Source organism: Geotrypetes seraphini, chromosome 1 (assembly GCF_902459505.1).
Source record: "Geotrypetes seraphini chromosome 1, aGeoSer1.1, whole genome shotgun sequence".
In the NCBI taxonomy this organism is placed as follows: domain Eukaryota; kingdom Metazoa; phylum Chordata; class Amphibia; order Gymnophiona; family Dermophiidae; genus Geotrypetes; species Geotrypetes seraphini.
The window spans coordinates 363,438,997-363,461,531 of NC_047084.1; the positions used below are offsets into that span (position 1 = coordinate 363,438,997).

A 22,535-nucleotide genomic window follows, 5' to 3' on the forward strand; every position below is an offset into this window, starting at 1 on the left:
CACTCTTAAGTGATTATTCAAACATTGTTGTGATGCTACAAGACCACAGAGGACTACTGAATAATATCTAATCTTCTTTTAAGACTCCTGATGCAGGCCATATAGGCCGAAACATGTATGTGTCAAGTATTTAAGTAATAAAATTGTAGAACACACAGGTCGCCTTCATCGTTCTTTCTTTCATGAAATATACACCATGAATAGATGCTGCTCCAAGAATCATGTGTTTTCAATGCACTCACGATTGTCATCATGTGATAGAAGTGTTGAGTCACTGCTTGTTATGACTGCAGTCAGTTCCTCGACAACCTTGTTTCTAGTGTTCACTAACCAAGGTTCATCAACTTTCAGTGTCAGAAATTTCACATCCTGCTTGTCTAGATTGTCCCACAGCTTCTTGAAATTTGAAACAGTTCATATTCTGGTCCTGTAGCTTTACCAAACCCTTCCATACTGCCCCAGTAACTACTTCAAAGATATGATGCCTGCATGCCAAATAGAAGAGCTTCTTACCAATTTTCTCTTCAAATAGTTTTCTAGCACCTTTCTTAACGCCAGTTTCTAGCAGTAGTATTGAAGATCAATGTCACTATATTACCAACCAGCTGCCATAGTTCAAATAACTTGTAAGACTAGGGTTATCAGATTTTACAGAAGTAAAATCTGGACCCATGGCCATACACTCAGCCCCATCTAGTTCCACCCAGCCCTGCCCCATTCTGCTTGAGCCATACCCCATTCTTTACAAACTTTACAGAATGTGGCGCTAAAGTTATTAGGAAAATTATATAAAAAAAATGTACGTATAATTTTTCTTGACATATACGACCGTACCCTTACATGCTAAAGTTATTAGGATATAAAAGTAAATACGAGTATGATCGAGTTATCCCCTTCTTTTTACAGTATCATTGGTTGCCAGTTCTTTATAGAATTAGATTTAAAATCTTAGGTATAACTCATAAAGCATTTTATACTTCAAAGCCTAGCTACTTACAATTCCTGACCATTCCATACACCCCAAATCGAACACTGAGATCTTTGCAGGACAATAAATTAGTCCTACTATCAGTAAATCAGGGAATCAACACATAAGGCATTCTTTTTCTTGGCACCTAGTCAATGGAATCAACTTCCGCATACTATTCGCACTGAAATTAATCATAAAACATTTAAAAAGTTATTAAAAACATATTTTTTTCAACAGGCTTTTGGTATTGATTCCTTTCCAAATTATCATATTCATTAATTTTGAGAGGTTCACAGGCAATTGACCTACTATTTCATTTCATTTTTTTGTGTGGATGGACTTGAATGTATCTTAGGTATGATTGATGAGAATAGGTCTTTTCTTTACATTATGGAGATCTTTTCATTTTTTTTTTTTTATTATTTATTTATTGTTTTCAACTTAAATTTCAAGTATAACACTTGTACAGAAAGCAAGAATAGAATAGAAATCAAATACAATAGTAATATAATTCCTAAATTATAAACAAATATACTATTTATGCTCAAGTCCACAATTAAGATCCAAGAATTAAAGAAAATTGGCGAAATTATCAAAAAAGAAAGTTATAATATTAAGAAACTGAGAGCTATAGCACTGAGATGGGGTCACAATATCCCAAATATAGGGCTCAAGGATTGTTAACATTCAGATGAGACATAGCCACGAAATTTGTCAATTGTAATGGTTCAAAAAACACATATTTAAGAGTATGGTGATATACAATACATTTACACGGATGTATCAAATAAAAAGTTGCCCCCAAAGATAAAACCCCAGGTTTCAACAGAAGAAATTCACGGCGGCGCCTTTGCGTCTCCCGTGCCAAATCTGGGAACATTTGTATTTTATACCCAAGGAAGCTTTTTTGTCTATTTTTAAAGAAAAGTTTTAACAACCATGTTTTATCAATTGGCAAAGCTAAAGTAATAATCATAGTGGCTGGTGATGCTAAATCCTTCTCAGATGTTTCTAAAATCTGTGATATATTTAAGGGTTCTTGATCTAAAGATTTTTCTTTTGGTTGTTGATTTTGTTCTTTATCAGGCAAATAAACCCGTGAAAATGGTAGTAATGAATCTTCGGGTATCTCTAAGTTCTCTACTAGATATCTCTTAAGCATATCTCTAGGTGTTACTAACTCAAGTCTTGGAAAGTTAATTAACCTTAAGTTATTACTGCGTGAATTGTTCTCAAGCATTTCAGTCTTCTTCCTTAGGTTAATATTGTCTTTGACTAAGGCCTCTTGAATTTGTTTCAATGATACAATTTCTTTTTCCATTTTTAGAACAGATGAGTTAGAAGTATTCGTTTCTTTTCTTAAATCCTTCAATTCCTTATCATGTTCCTTAATTTTCCCTTCAATTTGTTGAAGTGTAGGAGTAATTTTTTTAACAAAACCAGCCAATAAGTCCCAGATAGAGTCTAAAGTCACTTTTGCAGGTTTAATCAATTCAATTGAGGTTTGTGTAAATGTAGAGTGCTCACCGTTCTGAAATCCTTCGGGGGATGTCTTCAGCCCTTCCCCCTCATGTTGAGATGATATTCCCCCAGATACCTTCATAGGGGCCCTGGAAAAGTGGGCCCCAGCCTCCAAACTCTCCAGTGAATCTTTCCTTGCCTCTGGAGAGGAGAAAACCAGTGAATCCGGGGTTTCCCCGCCCCTGGGAGAGCTGGTCGTCTGGGGTTGCGGGGGAGGTGCCCTAACGTCGGGGCTCAGTGTGGTATCGGGCCCAGGAGCATCCACGATGGTTTCGCATCCCTGTGTTCTCCGCGGGCCGCCATCCGACGTCGCTGCGACCTCCTGCATGCGCCACAAGAGTTCTTGAATATTTCCGAGACCCGGGGCTCCAGGACGCCGCGAGGCAGAAGCGGCACTCCGGCCCCATCTCTTCGGCATCGCGGTAAGTAATTACCGTTAGAAAAGTTGAAAAAGCACAATCCTGGGACACGCAGCTCAGCGCGTCCTGTCTCAGATCGCCATCTTGGATCCAGATCTTTTCATTTTTTATTTATGTAATTTTAATGTAATCCGCTGAGAACTTTTGTAAGATTTGGCAGAATATCAAATTTTAATAAACATAAATGTAGAATTAAGCTATTCATTGCTGAAAACTACAGGGAATAATTTGTATATTTCATATATTAGAAAAAAAAATCATTTTGTGTTTGGCATGCACAGATAACAATGGAATTCGGTGCACTTCATTGTGGAGCTCTTTCTAGCCTTGGAATTTCAGTGGACAGCTTGTCACCTTAGGAAAAGCAAGATAAAAGAAGGAGAACATGCTAGATGAAATGCTGGCACAGCACTTCATCAAGGCATATCATACAATAGCAGTTATATATAGATTGGGACTAGACAGTCATTGTTTTCAGTTCAGGGGAATAAGGCAGTGCTCTAAAAATGGAATGCTAGTTGACCTTTCTGTTGCCATTAGTCCAAGCCGATATATAAGCTGTAGCCGGGGGGTACTTTTCTCTCTGGGAAGCACTTGGCGTTGACATGAGAGTTCCTGCTGCTTAGTCACAATGCTTACAAAGTCCAAAGCCTACGAATCTAAGCAGCACAGTGAGTTGAAATCTTTTTACACTTTGTCACAGTTTGTGCTCTGTGCTGGCCAGTTCCATTCACCTCCTGCGCTCAGGCATTCGAAAATCCCATACTATGAAGTAGAGATTCTAGATGCTAAGACCAAAAAGCAGATCTGTGTGGTAGACAAGGTGAGTACGCTTTAAATATCTGAACTTTTTATAGGTTTGATAATAAATGGTAAAATGGCATTAAATCGTTTAATTGAATTGTTAAAAATCAATGCTATTACCTTTCATTTGCTTGTTGCAATATGGCATCAATATTATTCATGGGGTTTATTACAGATTTGTATTTTGTTGATGTTCTGTTTCCATTTCACATAACTACTCAATGTATGCACACACCAAAAGCATACTAAAAATATTACTTATTGCAGAACTGAATAAAAGGGGGTTTTAAAAGCATATTTTATATATAATGGAAACATTAATTTCAGATATTATCTGTCACAATAATCTTACACAGAGAAAAGTTAGATGAGTATTGCTTATGTGAGGGTACCAGTTATGTTTCATGCAAAAATTATTATTATTTTTTTTTTGTGGCCTTTGCTAGAAGTTTATTTGACCTCTACCTTTGCGATGATCAGATGTGTGTGGAAAATTACAAACCAGTAAGGCTGATGTCAGTGCTGCGCAAAATGATAGAAACTATTAGAAAGAACACACTTGCTGAACCAGGACAGCAGAATGCCTTTTTGTTTAGTGCAGGGAAGGGGCAAGCTCTTCCCCCAACCCCACTTATGCTCTGCCCGCAACCCTACCCATGCTCCACTCCGAGCTCTAGCATCTCCCTCTCCCTTACTTACCATCCCCCCATCACAGCATCCAGCATCCTTCCCTACCTCTGAATACCCCCATTACAGTGTCTAGCATTTCTCTCCTTGCTTCCCCTCGTCTCCAGTACTTATCTTTACCTCCCAGCCCCTCCCCTATGATATATTTAATGCCATACCTCCCTCCCCTGGGGTGACATAGAAATATGATGGCAGATATAGACCAAATGGCCCATCTAGTCTGCCCATCCACAGTAACCATTATCTCTTTCTCTCTCAGAGATCCCACGTGCCTATCCCAGGTCCTCTTGAATTCAGACACAGTCTATGTTTCCACCACCTCTTCCAGGAGATTGTTCCATGCATCTACCACCCTTTCCGTAAAAAAGTATTTCCTCCGATTACTCCAGAGCCTACCACCTCTTAACTTCATCCTATGCCCTCTCATTGCAGAGCTTCCTTTCAAATGAAAAAAAATCGACTCATGCACATTTATATTATATGGGTATTTAAACAAATCTATCAATATCAATACTCCAACCGGAACTGCACCAAAACCATAGAGGCTGGCAGGCATAGGGCCTTGAACATTTGTGCGTTCAAAATGCCTGCCTGCTCCCTCCCTAATTCAGAGCTGCCTCTCCCAGTACCTCTGTTACTGATGGTATTATGTGCACTGTAATACAATTTGTGGAATTATGTACCAAAAAGATCAAAATAATGTGTGACAGAACAATGCAGCATTAAACAGAAAAGAATTTATAGTATTCTGAAAATATATGGAGATACTTAGCTTCCCAGTCTGGTATCTTCTTGTTGGCCATATAAACAGAATATTCAGCAGCACTAACAAAAATCTTGAGGTTACTAGCAATTATAAATCTATCAATGTTTTGAGAGGCCCACTGAATTTATCAGTGGGCTTTTAACATTGGTCGAGCCCTACTGTGAGAGCAGAGATACTGAAGGGGGTGGGAGGTAGGGGTAGGGGTAGGGGCTAGGTAAGGGTTAAGAAATGCAGGTTTGGTGAAAAGTAGAATGTTTGTGTTGGATACAAGGGGAATTATAGTTTGATTGGGCAGGCAGTGTGGGTCTCTGGAGAATACTGGGCAGGAATTTCATTTCTGTGGAGAAGGCAGGGTCTTTCGGATATTTCTTGGGGTAGTCGTGAGTGCAGGAGCTAAGGGGGGGAGAGTTGTGGAAGATCTGGGTAAGAGGATGGGTTTCATGTGGTATTTTCATTTGCCCTTCCTTCCCGCCCGGAATTTGGTGTGGTGGGGGTGGGGGTGGAGGAGTGGGGGGGTTGTTTTGTAATTGTTCCTGCTTTGTTATATGGGCAGGGGAGTTGTTCATTCTTTGGTTGTTGGTGATATGTGGGAGTTTTGGGGAATGGGGGGTGGGATCGGGAGGGGGGGTAGGTGGCAGCTCTGCGGAAATGAGGGGAGGGGTGTATTTCCAGGCAGCCATTGGTTTTTAAGGGGATGTAAGAGGTATTATGATGTTGGATACTGTGTGCGAAACGCCACAGATAACTGTGAGGCCAGGCAATACCACAGATCTTGCATAGGGGATACTGGAATTGAACATGATTCACTGGAATTTTGTGGCAGAGCAGATAGGTCGTGACTGACTAGCTGATGAGAAAAGGAGGTTGAGGGGCCACCTAGGAAGAAGGGGGATAAATGGATTTACATTGTTATTGAATTCTTGTTGGAGTAAATAAAGCTGCGGTCAAATTTTTTGCCAACTTAAATTTTCAGATTGATTATTTAATTGAGTGAGAGGTTTATGAGTGTTAAATGTAGTGGGAATGCAGTGGTGTTGAGTGCCAAACGTTTTGGTAGGTTGCCAAATGGTCACCAAGCTTCAGCTCTGCTAGCCTTAGTAAGGGCTTGAGTTACCAAAGATTAGGTACAACTAATATACATAGATAATATGTGTTACCTGTATAGGAAAACACAGCACCAAACACTGCAATTGGTACTAGGACATAAATACACCTATTGAGAACCTAAAGAAGCCAGATTAGTACAGATCTATCCTACACAGTTAATGTTAACAGAAACAAAATGTGTTCAGGGCAGGATTAATTTGTCGAGGGCCCCTAGGCACACAAGTATACTGGGCCCCCTGCCTGCCCCACCCCACCATGCGCCCAGACGGAAACAGGAAACTGCGTCAGAGGGAAGCTTTGGCAAGCAGCAAAATTACAGTTCCCGTTGCCTTTCTTACCCGTGTTGCTTGCTTGTCTTACTTTCCGTCGATTGGGGGGGGTCGTGTTGCTGATCGGGGGGGGCCCACATTGCCGATCGGATGGGGGCCTGTGTTGCTAATCGATGCTGGAGGGGCCCATCGCCTTTTGGAAAAAACAATGTTGATACCCTCCTTCATCGGGCCCCCTGACCATTATGGGCCCTAGGCAATGGATCTATTGATTAATCCTGCCCTGAATGTGTTAATTAATTTTGGGGGGGGTACCACCGTAGTGGCCAGGTATGAGTGAGTGGGGTGATCTTCGTGTGCTTGGCTCTGATTTTGGGGGGTGCCTTGCATTTGTGGCTCCCCCTGTTCTGACACCTATGTACTAAACACATTAACTAAAACATGTTTTACTGGGACGTAGTCACCATGGATTCAGGCAAGGGAAGTCTTACTTCACCATTTTGCTATAGTTTTTGAAGGCATGAATGAACATGTGGAGCCAGTTGATGTAGTATTGCAAAATTTTCAGAAATGTTTTTGATGAAAGACTCAAAGACGCAGGATAGGAGATAATTTTCTCTTGTAGATTGGGAACCGATTAAAAATAGAAAAAGAGAGAGTAGGGTTAAATGGCCAGTTATCTCACTGGATGAAGGTGAATAGTGGAATGCCATGGGAATCTGTATGGGGCCAATGTTTTTTTTTAACATATTTATAAATGACCTGGGAATGTTAAGTGAGGCAGTTATATTTGCAGATAACAGAAAACTATGCCATATTATTAAATCACATGACGACTATAAGAAATTGCAAGAGAACATTACGAGATTGTAAGAATAGGCATCCGAATGTTAGAGGAAAGCGAACGTCACGCCAATTTTCAAAAAAGGATCGAGAGGAGAACCGGGCAACTATAGACCTGTGAGTCTTACGTCTGTCCCCGGCAAGATGATTGAATCACTGATCAAGGATAGCATAGTTCAGCACTTGGACACACACGACTTGATGAAACCCAGTCAACATGGATTCAGGAAAGGGAAATCGTGTTTGACAAATTTACTCCAATTCTTTGAGACCGTGAACAAGCAAATTGATAGTGGAAAGCCGGTGAACATAATATACTTAGACTTCCAGAAAGCATTTGACAAAGTTCCACACGAAAGACTTCTCAGGAAACTACAAAGCCATGGCATAGAGGGAGATATACAAAGATGGATAGGCAAATGGCTGGATAACAGGAAGCAGAGAGTGGGCATTAATGGGAAGTTCTCCGACTGGGAGAAAGTGACTAGTGGTGTACCCCAGGGCTCGGTACTTGGGCCGATCCTTTTTAATATTTATATCAATGACTTGGAAAGCGGAACATCCAGTGAGATCATCAAGTTTGCAGACGACACAAAACTCTGCCGGGCAATCAGATCGCAGGAGGATAGTGAGGAACTCCAGAGCGATTTGTGTCGGTTAGAAAAATGGGCGGAGAAATGGCAGATGAAGTTCAACGTGGAGAAATGCAAGGTAATGCATTTAGGCAGTAAAAATAAGGAATACGAGTACAGAATGTCAGGTGCAACTCTGGGAAAAAGTGAACTAGAAAGGGATCTGGGTGTACTGATAGATAGGACCCTGAAGCCGTCGGCACAATGCGCGGCAGCGGCAAATAAGGCAAATAGAATGTTGGGCATGATAAAGAAAGGAATCTCGAGTAGATCGGAGAAAGTTATAATGCCGCTTTATAGGGCAATGGTCAGACCCCACTTGGAATACTGCGTCCAACATTGGTCTCCCTACCTAAAGAAAGATATAAAACTGCTGGAGAGGGTGCAGAGACGAGCAACTAAACTAGTGAAGGGTATGGAGAAACTGGAATATGAAGATCGACTTAAAACACTGGGATTGTTCTCCCTTGAGAAAAGGAGACTGCGTGGGGATATGATCGAGACCTTCAAAATACTGAAAGGAATCGACAAAATAGAGCAGAGAAGATTATTTACATTGTCCAATTTGACACGGACAAGAGGACATGGAATGAAGCTAAGGGAGGACAAGTTCAGGACTAATATCAGGAAGTTCTGCTTCACACAGAGAGTGGTTGACATCTGGAATACTCTCCCAGGGGAGATTATTGCGGAATCGACAGTCCTAGGCTTCAAAAGCAAACTAGATGCATATCTCCTTGAGAGAGGCATATAAAGATATGGTTGGCTATAAAATAAGCCAGGTGTATACCTGGCAGGGCCTCCGCGTGTGCGGATCGCCGGACTTGATGGACCGAAGGTCTGATCCGGAGATGGCGCTTCTTATGTTCTTATGTTATGTTCTTATGTTCTTAGATGAAATTTAATGAGGAGAGGTGCAAAATGATGTACATAAGGAGGAATAATCCAAAGCATAAGTACATGATGTTAGATTTCACATTACCTAGGAGTCAGCACCTATGAAAAATATCTAGTTGTCAACATTACATTGAAATCTTGTACTTAGGGCTCCTTTTACGAAGGTGCGCTAGGAGCTTAACGCACGGAATAGCATGCGCTAAATTGCTGCGTGCGCTAGCCGCTACCGCCTCCTTTTGAGCAGGCGGTAGATTTACGGCTAGCGCGCGCTAATCTGGCGCGTGTGATAAAAACGCTAGTGCACCTTTCGTAAAAGGAGCCCTAAGTGTGTGGTGGCAGCTTAACAAGCACCCAGAATGTTAGGAATTATTAGAAAAGGAACAGAAAATAAAACTAAGATATTATAACGTCTCTGTATTCTATGGCACAACCTCACTTTGAGTATTTTGTGCAAATCTGGTTGTCGCATCCAAAAATGATATAGCAGAATTAGAAAAGCTACAAAAAAGGGTAAAACTCCTCTCATATGAAAAAGGGCTTAATAGATGGTGGACTAACTATACTTTGTCATATCTTGTTTAAATTCCTATATTCTGATCCTATGTTTATTGGTGATTACATTGTATTTTTCTTTCATTTGAAATTGTAAAATTGTCAAATGTTAAAACTAATAAAAATTTAAATTACAAAAAAAAAAAAGAAAAAAAGGCTTAACAGGTTTGAGCTCTTCAAGTTGAAGAAGTTATAGCTGGGGGGGGAGGGGGGATATGATAGAGGTCTACAAAATCGTGAGAGAAGTAGAATGGATAAACATGAATCAATCGTTTACTCTTTCAAAAGATATCATCATAAAAGGGAAGGCAGAGCATCCTGATTGGGAGATTGCAATACAGGCTACAGTGCGCCAGGTTTCCTTAAATGCAGAGCAGGGGAGAGTGTGGTGCACTGGTGAAAGCCACAGCCTCAGCACCCTGAGGTTGTGGGTTTAAACCCACACTGTTCCTTGTGACCCTGGGCAAGTCACTTCGGCCCTCTTTTACAAAGGCGCGTTAAACGCGCTACATCAACACATGCACTAGCCGCTAACGTGTCCATGGGATAACATGCACGCGTTAGCGTTTAGCATGTGTTTAGCGTGCGCTAAAAAGCTTAGCGCACCTTTGTAAAAGAGGGGGTAAATTCCCCCCCCCCCCATTGCACCAGGTACATTAGATAGATTGTGAGTCTGCCAGGACAGATAGGGGAAAATGCTTGAGTACCTGAATACATTAACGTAAACCATTCTGAGGTCCGCTGGGAGAATGGCAAGAAAAATTGAATGAACAAATAAATAAAAAGCAACACACTGCAGAAAAAAATAAAAAGCAAGACACTGCATGAAGTTACATGGTAATACTTTAGGGAAAATATTTTTCACTCAACAAATAACTGAACTCTGGAACTCATTTGCAGGGAATGTGATGAAAACATTTAGCGTGCCTAAGTTAAAAAAAAAAAAAGTTTAGACAGGTTCTTGGAAGAAAAGTCCATAAACTGTTATTCAGGTAGACAGGAGGAAAGCTACTACTTATCCTTGGGAATGGTAGCATCCAATCCTGCTACTCTTTGGGATTCTGCCAGGTACTTGGGACCTGGATTGGCTGCTTTTGGAAACAGGATACTGCACTAGATGGAGCTTATATGACCAAGTATGGCATTTCTTATCTCCTTATAGCAATAAATCTTCCTAGTGACGAGTCAGATTTCCGTCATACAGGCCTGAATATTTGTGAGCACAAGAGGTAATATCACAGATCCAATATTTTCTGACATGTACTGAATCAGAATTTTGTATTCAACATTCTCATTTTCCTGTATGTTTCTGTGATCTCTTTAACTTTTGTATCAATTACATACAATTTTATGCACTAATTTATTTTGAATTGGATTTCTGGTACATTTAAACCAACAGATGTTTATGATCTTTAACGGTTCATTGTCTCCGGCCTCAGTAAAAGTGTTATGACAGTGCTTTACTATTGTTTTGTAAATGGTTATCCAATGATTCATAACATTTGCAGATCATAGAATTTAAAGCTTCCATTTTTTAAACTGGTCATTACAGCTTTGCTAATAGAGTTGGGGGCCTAAATCAAACCTTTCATGTAGCTGCCTAAGAATTATGCAGACCAAAATGTCCAAACTGTTTTTGCAACACATGAAGAAATGTTTTATAGCTGGCATTAAGGTACACATGATTTAAACTGATAAGCATGGAGAAATTCTATTTAAAAGTTGCTTTGTAAAATAAATGTTAGGCAGGGCAACATGAAGATTTCGGGGCTGGACATCTGCGTTTGTAGAAATGGATTCCGTGTGAAGTGATATTCACAGCATCAGAAAAATCAAAGGCATTTACAACAGAATGTCACATATTACTACAATAGAGTAAGGATTCATTGAGACATAAATGTCCTAATTCTATAACCTTACTGGATGATTTTCAGCTGGCACCAGACAGCATGCTGTCCGACCAAATTAACATGTGTAACTGCAAAACCTCTACCTTAATTGTTGAGGATGTTTGCAGCAGTTTCTCATTCAGATGACACAGAAGAAAGGTCATTATCCATAACATTAGCATTCGCATTCCCGTCACCTGCAACTGAAAGCTAATCACCATCAATCAATAATCACACAACTCAGTTTTATTGGAATAAATATTTGGCCGCAGCTTTATTATCTATCTGAATATTATCTTCACTTACAATGCAATCTGTGTCCAAAAACCAACAAACCCCCAATGCATATTTCACACACCCCAAGGGAGCTATTCGGTGTCGAAACTAGCTCCAGTTAAGTCTTTAAATTTATAACATTCCCCCAAACGGCCCACGGTGACGCAAGGCCATGCTTCCCCTCCCCTCCCCCCCAAACATGACCCACGGTGACGCAAGGTCATGCTTCCCCTCCCCCCAAACATGATCCACGGTGACGCAAGGTCATGCTTCCCCTCGCAGCGGTATCGCATACGAGTGTCACATTTATTTATTTATTAACTGCTCATCTCCCAGATCCAACTGGGCCAAACCCCATTTTCCGCCCCACCCAAAGCTGCGACCACCTCCCCCCCAACCCCATAAGCTCCACCAAACCCACTCAAGTCGACATATGACATGTAAACTCCCCACCCCACCCCACAACACTGACACAAAACATAACATCAGCACAAATGGGAGGGAGGGAGGGATAATCTTTTCCTGAAGAGACTACTCTACTGTTCCCCTTTCCTCACAGAATTCACTCCAGAGTGCCACAATATCCAACCAATCACGTGACTGCTCCACCCCATCACCTTAGCAACCTCCCTAATCATTTTTCTTTCTTACAAGCTCTATTAACCCTTTCTTACCTCCTCTTATAAAATTGTCAATCCTTATTCTACAGACCCTTGATAACACCTCATATATTCCCCTCACTATCTGTCCCCCCTCCCATTTTACCCACACCATCATTCAATAAATATTACCAGCCGGTGACATCAGCTCAGCTAATGTTATATCACACCAGATGAATCTGGTGTTCTTCTTAACATTAGCATTCGCATTCCCGTCACCTGCAACTGAAAGCTAATCACCATCAATCAATAATCACACAACTCAGTTTTATTGGAATAAATATTTGGCCGCAGCTTTATTATCTATCTGAATATTATCTTCACTTACAATGCAATCTGTGTCCAAAAACCAACAAACCCCCAATGCATATTTCACACACCCCAAGGGAGCTATTCGGTGTCGAAACTAGCTCCAGTTAAGTCTTTAAATTTATAACATTCCCCCAAACGGCCCACGGTGACGCAAGGCCATGCTTCCCCTCCCCTCCCCCCAAACATGACCCACGGTGACGCAAGGTCATGCTTCCCCTCCCCCCAAACATGATCCACGGTGACGCAAGGTCATGCTTCCCCTCGCAGCGGTATCGCATACGAGTGTCACATTTATTTATTTATTAACTGCTCATCTCCCAGATCCAACTGGGCCAAACCCCATTTTCCGCCACAAGCGGTGACAGCCTCGAGCTTGTCACCGCTCCCCCCACCACATAAGCTGCGGCCAACAGCTTTAAAACAAGTCTCCAATAAAATAGGCCAAACCTATGCCTGAAAGGTTGACAGCATCAGGACAATAATGTCCATGGAAAATAGCTGCAACAAACTCATGAGAAACCACTCTAAACCCCCACATGCTATCCATAACTCCAAAAGCTTAGTATTAAACCCACTCAATAGCAACCATGTCCCAATCCTCCTTACACACTCAATAGAGGACCAAACAAAACAAAAAGGGGTGGGGGCATTAGGGAAAACACAGACAGCAGACAACAGATCCTGCCTCAGGGGCAGTATGAAATCCTCTCCCTTTGCTGAACAAATGTCACAACCCATCAAAAGAATCATAAGGGAAGCAGAATAGAAGATTAGGAAACTGTCTTTGCTGGAAAAGGATTAGCAAGGGTCACTCCCAACAAATGCTCCACATACCTAACCATAAAATCTATAGTCCATGCCCCACTGGACTCAGAAACAGCTAAGAAAATCCTCACCAGCCCAATAGAATGGTAAACAAGATATTGCACATTCCCGTTACTCCACACACACACACACGTATAAAAGAATCAAAATTCCTGATCCTTCCAAGAAGGTGACCGGGGAATAGGCAATTGCATTTAACCTGCAGTCAACCCAACATCTCCAGACAGCTACCCCATGAACACAATAGCAGGTCGAGAAGGTGCCAGTTTACCCACTCGATAATCTGCCCAGTGCTGCAAAAAGGCTAATCGCCAGAGCATCACTACAAATCATGAAGTGCACACATTAGGCAATACTGCAAACAAATGTCACTAAACCCTCATACAAAAAACAAACAAACAAGTAAACCCTGCACATGGACACCAGATCACACGCACCCACAACCAATTTCATAACTTCCATAAAATCCCCACACCAGCAAATGTCAAGTGAACCATCTTCTAAAATCATCCTACAAACAAACAATACAGTACTAATAGAACATGCGGCTGCTCCATATGAGAAAGGAGCAATGCACCTCTGGCACCCAAAATTGCAGAAAATGAGTCAAACAAAGCAGTTTGGCTCTCAGCACCTATCCAGTGCCTTGCAGTTCCTCCAGTCTGAGGACACAAACAAAGCCACTTAGAAAAAACATAAGGACAGATAAAGACCAAAATACCCAGCCAGTATACCCCTCCACAGTAACAATTAACTCCTCTCTCCCAGAGAGTCCATGTGCCTATCCAAAGCCGTCCTGAATTCAGAAACTATTTCATGCATCTACTACTCCTACACCTACTGGAATTCCAAAACTATTTCATGCATCTACCTCACCTTCTGTAACAATGTAGCGCCATACCGTACTGCAGAGCCCAGCACTGCTGCACTGCATCCCCTGCTCTCTTACTTTGGATTTGCTGTCAAATAAAAGGGAAGTCATCTCATGTATAGTTAGGCCACATAGGTATTTAAACATCACTATTATCTCCCTTCTCATGCTCCTCCTCAAAGTATACAGATGGAGATCATGAACTCAGTTCCCATATGCCTATAGGACATAGACCATCAACCCTTGTAGTAGCCTTCCTTTGAACTGAACTTAAATGTACACAAAATTCACAAGGAGGTCTCACCAAAATTTGTAGAGGGGCAGCAAACTTCCATTGTCCTGCTGGCCATACTGATTCCCATGCATCCAAACATCTGTCTAGCTTTTGCTAGCACTGTTACAACCTGGTTGCCTCCTGAAGCTCATCACATACAATCACACCAAACCCGCACTCCTCATTCGTACACCAAGGTCTTCACCCTTTAATCGCACCATTCCCTTGTGGTTTAGCAATGCAAATGCATGACCTGGCATTTCTAAACATGAAATCTGAGCTGCACAATATGAAGCCATTCTACAACTTAAGCCCATCCTCGTTAGGCACACCATCAGGACTGTCTGGTCCATTACTGCTTTGGCCTCCTACAACAATCCCACTTACATAATTGTGAAAAGAACAAGCCCAATAACAAACCTTCAAACACACTACCGATAAGATCCTCCCTTGGCATAACCATCTCCTGGGACCACAACCCACTGACACCTTACTGACCAACTAGTTCCTGCCCCAGACCACCAGTGGAGCCCTCCATACCGAGAACACTGAATACGATATGCCTATGAAAATGGTAAAATGACTAAAATCAAAATACACCATATTCACCACGCTCCCCTTATCTAATGCCAAGATCACCCAAAGAAAGTAAGCAGATTTGTCGATCCAAATCTGTCTCTAGTGAATCCCCAAGCTCTGTTGTAAAAGTGTTTCTATTGAGATACTCACCAATAAGTCAAACTTACCGGTCTGTATATCCCTAGTGCTGCCTTTTCTCCATTTGTTGTGGAGGGAAACCATATTCTCCCTGCTCTATTCATGCATTACCCACTCCCTACTCTACAGAAGCAGTGAGAAGGTAGTCAGCAGAGTCACCAGAACTACCCCCAAATTCTTGCAGTACCCTTGGATGTACCAGCCATTCCCCTCGTGGTATCCACCCGTAGTTCTAACGAACCCTCACAAACCCAAGCCACTGAAAATCAATCAGGGTTTTTTACACCTCCTGCCCCAGTCACATGAGGTGTTTGTACACCCTCCCCCCCAAACACTTCAGCTGTGAACCCAGAACAGAAAATATTAGTGAAGAAGTCATCTATCTCTTTACCATCTGCTACTTATTGGCCTCTTGTACCCTTGGGTTCCACAATGCCACTTTTGCATGTCTTCCTATCCCTAATAAATCCAAAAATGTCTTGTCCCCCATCATTATCGTGGCAGCTATTTATCCTTCCATCTCTATCTTTACTTTCCAGACTACTCGACCAACCCCCTCCCCCCCTTAACTCTATCCAATAGTGCTTCTGATGCCTTGCACCTTATAAGAACAGAAGAATTGTGATACTGGGACAGACCAAAAGTCCATCAAGAACAGTATCCTGTTTCCAACAGTGGCCAACCCAGGACCCAAGAACCTAGTGAGATCCTATAATCCAAATTCTATGCCCTAGTAATAAAACAGAAATTATGCTGCCTATCATAGGAATAAGCAGAGGATTTCCCCAAGCCATCTCAATAAGGCCTTTTCGGTTAGGAAAGTACCCAAACCTTTTTTAAACCCCGCTAAGCTAAGTGATTTCACCTCATTCTCCAGCAATGAATTCCATAGATTAATCACATGTTGTGTGAAGACATATTTATCTGGTTTGTTATAAATCTACTACTTAATAGATTCATTGCACACCCCCTAGTCCTAGTATTTTTGGAAAGAGTGAACCAGCGATTCACATCAGCCCTTTTCACTGCACTCCACTCAGTATTTCCTATACATGACATACACAATAGGTTGTTACCCTTACAATAACTTTGTTTAGGTTTGCTCACCACTTACCTAGATGATTCCCCACTAACACCATAAAAACTTTTACCCTTTAATTTCTCCAGCACAAATAAACCAAACCCTCAACTTTACTACAATGAACCCTCTCCCTTTCCACAGAGACAGACACCAAGAAATCTATTTCCCCCTAACACACACACCACACACCCAGAAAAACACCACAAGTACATAATATGAATGTAGCTTAAACACCAAGAACAGGTCATCTCCAGCTGAGCTAACAAATCAGGACAGCTGACACCATGCTGAATCACCACAGAAAGAATGGCAGACACATGAAAATCCAAGAGACCCAGAAAGGCCACAGCACAAAAGGAAAATTAGGAAGATGGCCCCTATTGACACTTCAAACAAAATTTTTAAATCACAATACTGTGAATGCTGATGCCATACAGTCATGCAGCCGCTGAGCACATAACTATTGCAATGGCAGCTGCCAGTGCTCCTAAGCTCCCAGACACGGGAACACCAAATCCGCGAAGGCCGCAAATCCACAACTCTGCCTAGCTGTAAAAACAAACACCTGAATGCAGCATTGGCACTTCCCAACTCCCTCCTTCTAACACCAGAATTTAGAGTCAAAGCCTCAAACCTATCTGGAAGTGCCCTACCATGTGGCACACAGACCAGCCAGTCACTACCCTCGTGAACTAAAGACCAACCACCTGCCAGTTCCTTCAAACTAGCCTACTAAGAAACAACCTGGCAAAATTACACCTCAACAGAAAGACCTCTCTGTGTCACAAAAAATAACCCCAACAGGTAAGTCCCTCTCTGACACACTGTACATTAGCGTGCAAACACCTTATACATCCCATCTCCCTCACAGCCAACCCACTCTGCCCACGGTCATGCAGACAACTCACCAAATGGCAGCCCAGCGCTAACTACTGCTCCACACAGGGGACTGTTGTGCTGCCAGGCTGTTAAACCTCCACAGAAGAGCCCAAACTGCTCCTCTCCATTGCAGTCTCTGCTTAATCAGGCAACAAATCCAGCACCTGACAGACAAATAGCCTGTCCTGACTAAAACACAGACACAGAGAAGGTTAACAAGGCAAAAAATTATCTTACTCAAAATAAACCAAACTTCCTAACATTAAAATCACAATGAAAAAGAATATTTTTAGTAAGAATTAATATACTCTGAAGAGAATAATCTTTTCCTGAAGAGACTACTCTACTGTTCCCCTTTCCTCACAGAATTCACTCCAGAGTGCCACAATATCCAACCAATCACGTGACTGCTCCACCCCATCACCTTAGCAACCTCCCTAATCATTTTTCTTTCTTACAAGCTCTATTAACCCTTTCTTACCTCCTCTTATAAAATTGTCAATCCTTATTCTACAGACCCTTGATAACACCTCATATATTCCCCTCACTATCTGTCCCCCCTCCCATTTTACCCACACCATCATTCAATAAATATTACCAGCCGGTGACATCAGCTCAGCTAATGTTATATCACACCAGATGAATCTGGTGTTCTTCTTTAACTGCAGTGCAGATAATACAATAAGGATAACTGTACCTATTAATGTAGAATTAACTTGCAATGGTTACCTCTGCATTAACTGTAAAGTACAACTCTTACCCATTGCCTCCACTGGAATTTGTTGCTAGAGAATGTGGTGAAAGCAGTTGGATAACTTCCTAAAAGAAGTCCATAAGTTATTATTAAGATGGATTGGGGTGGGGATGGGGGGGTCCATTGCTTATTTCTAGGAGAAGCAGCATAAAATATGCTTTACTCTTTGTGATCTTGCAACATTGGTTGGCCACTGTTGGAAACAGGATGCTGGTCTTGACGAGACTGCAGGTCTGTCCCAGTATGGGGGGAGGGCATGTTGCCAATCGGGGTGTGGCCCGCGTTGCCGATCGGGGGAGGGGCCCACGTTGCCGATCGATGCTGGAGGGGCCCATCACCGTTTGGAAAAAACAATGTTGATGCCCTCCTTCATCAAGCCCCCATGACCATTTTGGGCCTTAGGCACGTGCCTACTTGGCCTATTGGTTAATCCTGCCCTGGTTAGATGTACTAGAATGTATTATCGTATTAGCATCTGCTAACACTGTTAACACATTATTAGTAACTATTAAAGATGTACAGTCACTTGAAATTATATGAAAAATGTTAACAATTCCTATGTTGTTTTATGCCATTTTACCAATATCAGTGGTCTCCAACCTTTTTCATATAAAGGGCATCAAAGTAGACATGAGAAAGCTCTGAGGGCCACCAAAAGATTTCAGACTTATTTATCTTTTAATACTAATACTGATTCTAGAACACTTCAAGAATATATTTTTAAAAAATAATTTGTAAAATAAATGTTAGGCAGGGCAACATGAAGATTTAGGGGTTAGGACATCTGCATTTATAGAAATGGATTCCGTGTGAAGCGATAGTCACAGCATCAGAACAATCAAGACATTTACAACAGAATGTTGCATATTACTACAATAGAAACAGGTTTCAATATGCTATAGATGTTCTAATTTTATAACCTTATTGTACTATTTTCAGCTGGCGCCAGACAGCGTGCTGTCTGACCAAATTAACCCTCTCCTTTACAAAGCCGTGCTAGCACTTTTAGTGCTGTGGTAACAGCTCCAATGCTCATAGAATTCCTATGGGAGTCTGAGCTGTTAGATATGAATGTCTCAAAATCCTTTATGGAGAAGTTTGAACAGGACTTAAGAACTTTCAAACAGGTTCAGGAGACTTTAATAAAAGACAATGCATATCTCAGAAGAAGATTTGAAATGTTAGAGAATAATTCTTGAGGTAATAATCTGAGATTGATTAGTTTTCCTAGGGTTACTACGGTAACTCCTAGGGAGATGTTAAAAAGATACCTATTGGAAATTTTAGGGGTGCCTGAAGAATCTATACCTCCGTTCTCACAAATATACCATCTACCAAGTAAAGGTCAAGATCAGCAACAGATTACTAATTAAGAACAATTGAATATATCAACCTTATTGGAGATATCGGATAAAGAGCTTGCAAAACCTGTTATATTGATATTAACAGTGGCCCCCCACACCAGATAAAGGTTGGATTTTGAGACTTTTTTAAAATAATATTTGGGATTTAAATAATTTGGGATTTAAATAATATTTGGGATTTAAAATACAGATCTTTCCTGATTTGTTACGTGAGACGCAAAGGCGTCAACGTCAATTTCTTCTCTTAAAACCTGGTGTCATATCATTGGGGACAGCATTCTACCTTAGACACACTTGCAAGTGTATTGTGTATTATCGCACACTTAAATATTTGCTTTTTGTACCCTTTCAGTTAATAATTTTTCTGTCGTCATGTTTGAAGAAAGAAAGAACTTGAGCTCTTTAGATTAAAATATGATACTCTTTCTCAGTCTTATAGCTATTTTTAGCTTTTCCTTGTCTTTTTTATATTCTCATTATTTCTTTACCTTGGATCTTACATAAGGGGACTTGAGCTAATTTGCTATTATATTTCTTTATTGAGAAATTTATGATTTTCTTATCCTAATGGCTTAATTGATATGTATGTAAAAATAAATAAATAATTTTTTAAAAATAAAGTTAAAAGAAGAGCAACCAAGATGATATCTTAGACAATTTTATAAAGGCTTTTTTTTCTGTGTTGATATGCTACTGTGGGGGTATTACCATTACAGTGAGCCTATATTTAGGCATTCGGAGAGTATCTCAATGTAGCTCAAATTAAATGTCGATTTCATTTATAAAATACTAGCTCAAAATTCAGTACTGGAAAAAAATGGTGCTAAGTAAAATTCTATAAATTCTCACATAAATTTTAGAATCCAACTTACAACCAGACATTCAGTGCTGGTCCCTGCTCATAGCCTGACATTGAATATTTGGGAATGCAGTCGGCGGCAGACATAAAAATGCTGACTGCTTCAGGCTGAAGATCAGCAATTGTGGGTTTAGCAGAAGGATGCAGACTGAAAGCTCTGACAATTTCCAGCAGCCCTCGTTAGTTCACGTTCACACAACCAAACTTGAGTTTTTGGTTTTGGTTTTATTTTTGGCTGAATCCAAGTGATGAGTTTCGATGGCAGTTCCAGTTTTGGCTGAATATTGAAAAAAAAGAAAGAAAAGTTTTGGTTGGCCCTACTCTCAGTGGTTCTATAACATTGGGACTCATACATCAGCCGTTCAGAAATACAGCACTCATTTATAAATAAAAATCCAGGACATCATACATATTGGGCAAATATTGGCCACAGCTTTATTTCATATTATTTTCAAACATTAATTTTAAAATTTTTGTAAACATCAGCAAACTTCACATTTAACCATTTATGATTTCTCTCAAAGAGCTAGTCGGTATCGACAGTAGCTCCCTTATCCCAAGCTTTCCCTTAACTCCCAGTGACTTATGGTGTTGTCAAGCCAGCTCACCTCGTGGCGGTGTCGCACACGAGGACATATTACTATTTACAATCATCGTACTTCAAATTCTGTCTGCCTCTAATAACGGCTCTGCCCTTAGGCTCCAATCAACTAGCTGCGACCGACCTACCCCTCCCAAATTCCCTACCTCCTCCAGCGTTCACCTCTCATATCCCTAAATCCCCAATATCGGTGGGAGGGAGGGAAACTCAAAACCATTTACTATCTTCCCTTGCTCTTTCACCCTTACTTTATTCTTTAGCTCGCCAATTTCTTTCCTTCTCTCCTCATCCCCAGCTCCACCCCTTTTTCTTTTCCCCCCAATCCCCTACTCTCACTACCCTCCAATCAAAATTATCCTGCTGTTACTACCCCTTATTCACACCCCTTAACTTCATATTCCCGGCTTCGATGTTGCCCACTGTTAGTGGCCACTCAGATTAACTGTGTGGCCTTTTATATTATCACTGTTTGCTGAAAATTACAATAGACATTTCTTCTTTAGTCATCTGCTATTGCCAAGTCTTGTAATTCAGCACACTAAATTGCCTTGCTTCTTTACAAAATCTTGTGATCAAGTCTATATGGACTACTTAAGTTTATAAAATGTTTGGGAAGAGGGCGTGGGAGTAGAGGAAGGCAAAGAACTTGATGAAGTCATTTTACCCCTTACTGTCCGCAGAGCAAGTTAATCTCTTTCATTTGCGGTTCATAGGCAGGATTAGCAGATGTCCGGATTTCCCCGGACATGTCCTCCTTTTGAAGACATGTCCGGGGATCCGGACAACTTTTCAAAACCCAGCACTTTGTCCAGGTTTTGACCAGCTTCCGACGTTGGATGGCATCGGCGAATGCGCAGATGCAACACTGTAACATCATCCACATGCGCAAGATGTCTTGCACGGATGCCGTCCCAATGCACGAACAGGTTAAGGGGGTAGGGCTGTGGGGTGGGATGGGGCATGACGCAGGCAGAACTGTGCAGGCCTGGAGGTGTGGCCATGGGTCCAGATTTTCCTTCAGGAAAATCTGGTAACCCTATTCATAGGGTAACAACAATTTTTCACATCTTATAGATTCACTATCAATACATTTAAGAGATATTTTAAATATATAAAACCTGAGTTGGCATAAAGATTTCTCACAAATTTCTCAAAATTCATTTTAGAAATCTTGGAGGAAGGTGGAAAGACCTCGGACACTCTTTTCCTATTCACAATACGACAGCAAATGCTGATCTATTAAATGCGGTTGTCTTCTCAATCATCGGTCTACCACCCCCTCCAAATTATAACTTAAGTATGCAAAAATTATAAATATTCTAAAAGGTTAGAATAAAGACTTAACTTGTAATCAGATCACTGCACCTCCATAAGCGGTGCCTGATTCCTAGGAGCTGTTGTACATGGTTGTCAGTTATCCACTAGGTTCCGTTTATAAATCGTGCCTGGTGGTGCCTAAACAGTCTTTGGTAGGTGTTGAATCCTTAGATGCACTCCCATTAAGACCAAGGTTTTCTTGGCCTAAACGAGTGCACCTAAGGTAGGCACTTACCAATGCCTAAGTCAAACCATGCCCAAAATCAACCTCTAACCTTGCCTACTTGCCTACAAGTTAGGCACCTACCGTCTAATTAATTTTTTAATGGCACTTTCAATTAATGGCACCAATTAAACAATTTAGAAAATTAAGTTAGGCGTCTAGGTACA

The 22,535-nt window shown here is 41.1% G+C and overlaps 1 protein-coding gene across 2 annotated transcripts in view; it reads left to right on the forward strand.

Annotated features, from left to right (window-relative positions):
• Positions 1-3,490: 3,490 nt before the first annotated feature.
• The window catches only part of TECRL (trans-2,3-enoyl-CoA reductase like), a 180,888-nt gene continuing 161,843 nt past the window's right edge, over positions 3,491-22,535 (forward strand). For both annotated transcript variants that reach the window (XM_033914933.1, XM_033914943.1), the window contains exon 1: positions 3,491-3,733. In XM_033914933.1, the coding sequence (XP_033770824.1) occupies positions 3,542-3,733 (192 nt within the window). In that variant the 5' untranslated portion in view covers positions 3,491-3,541. The remainder of the gene's footprint in view (positions 3,734-22,535) is intronic.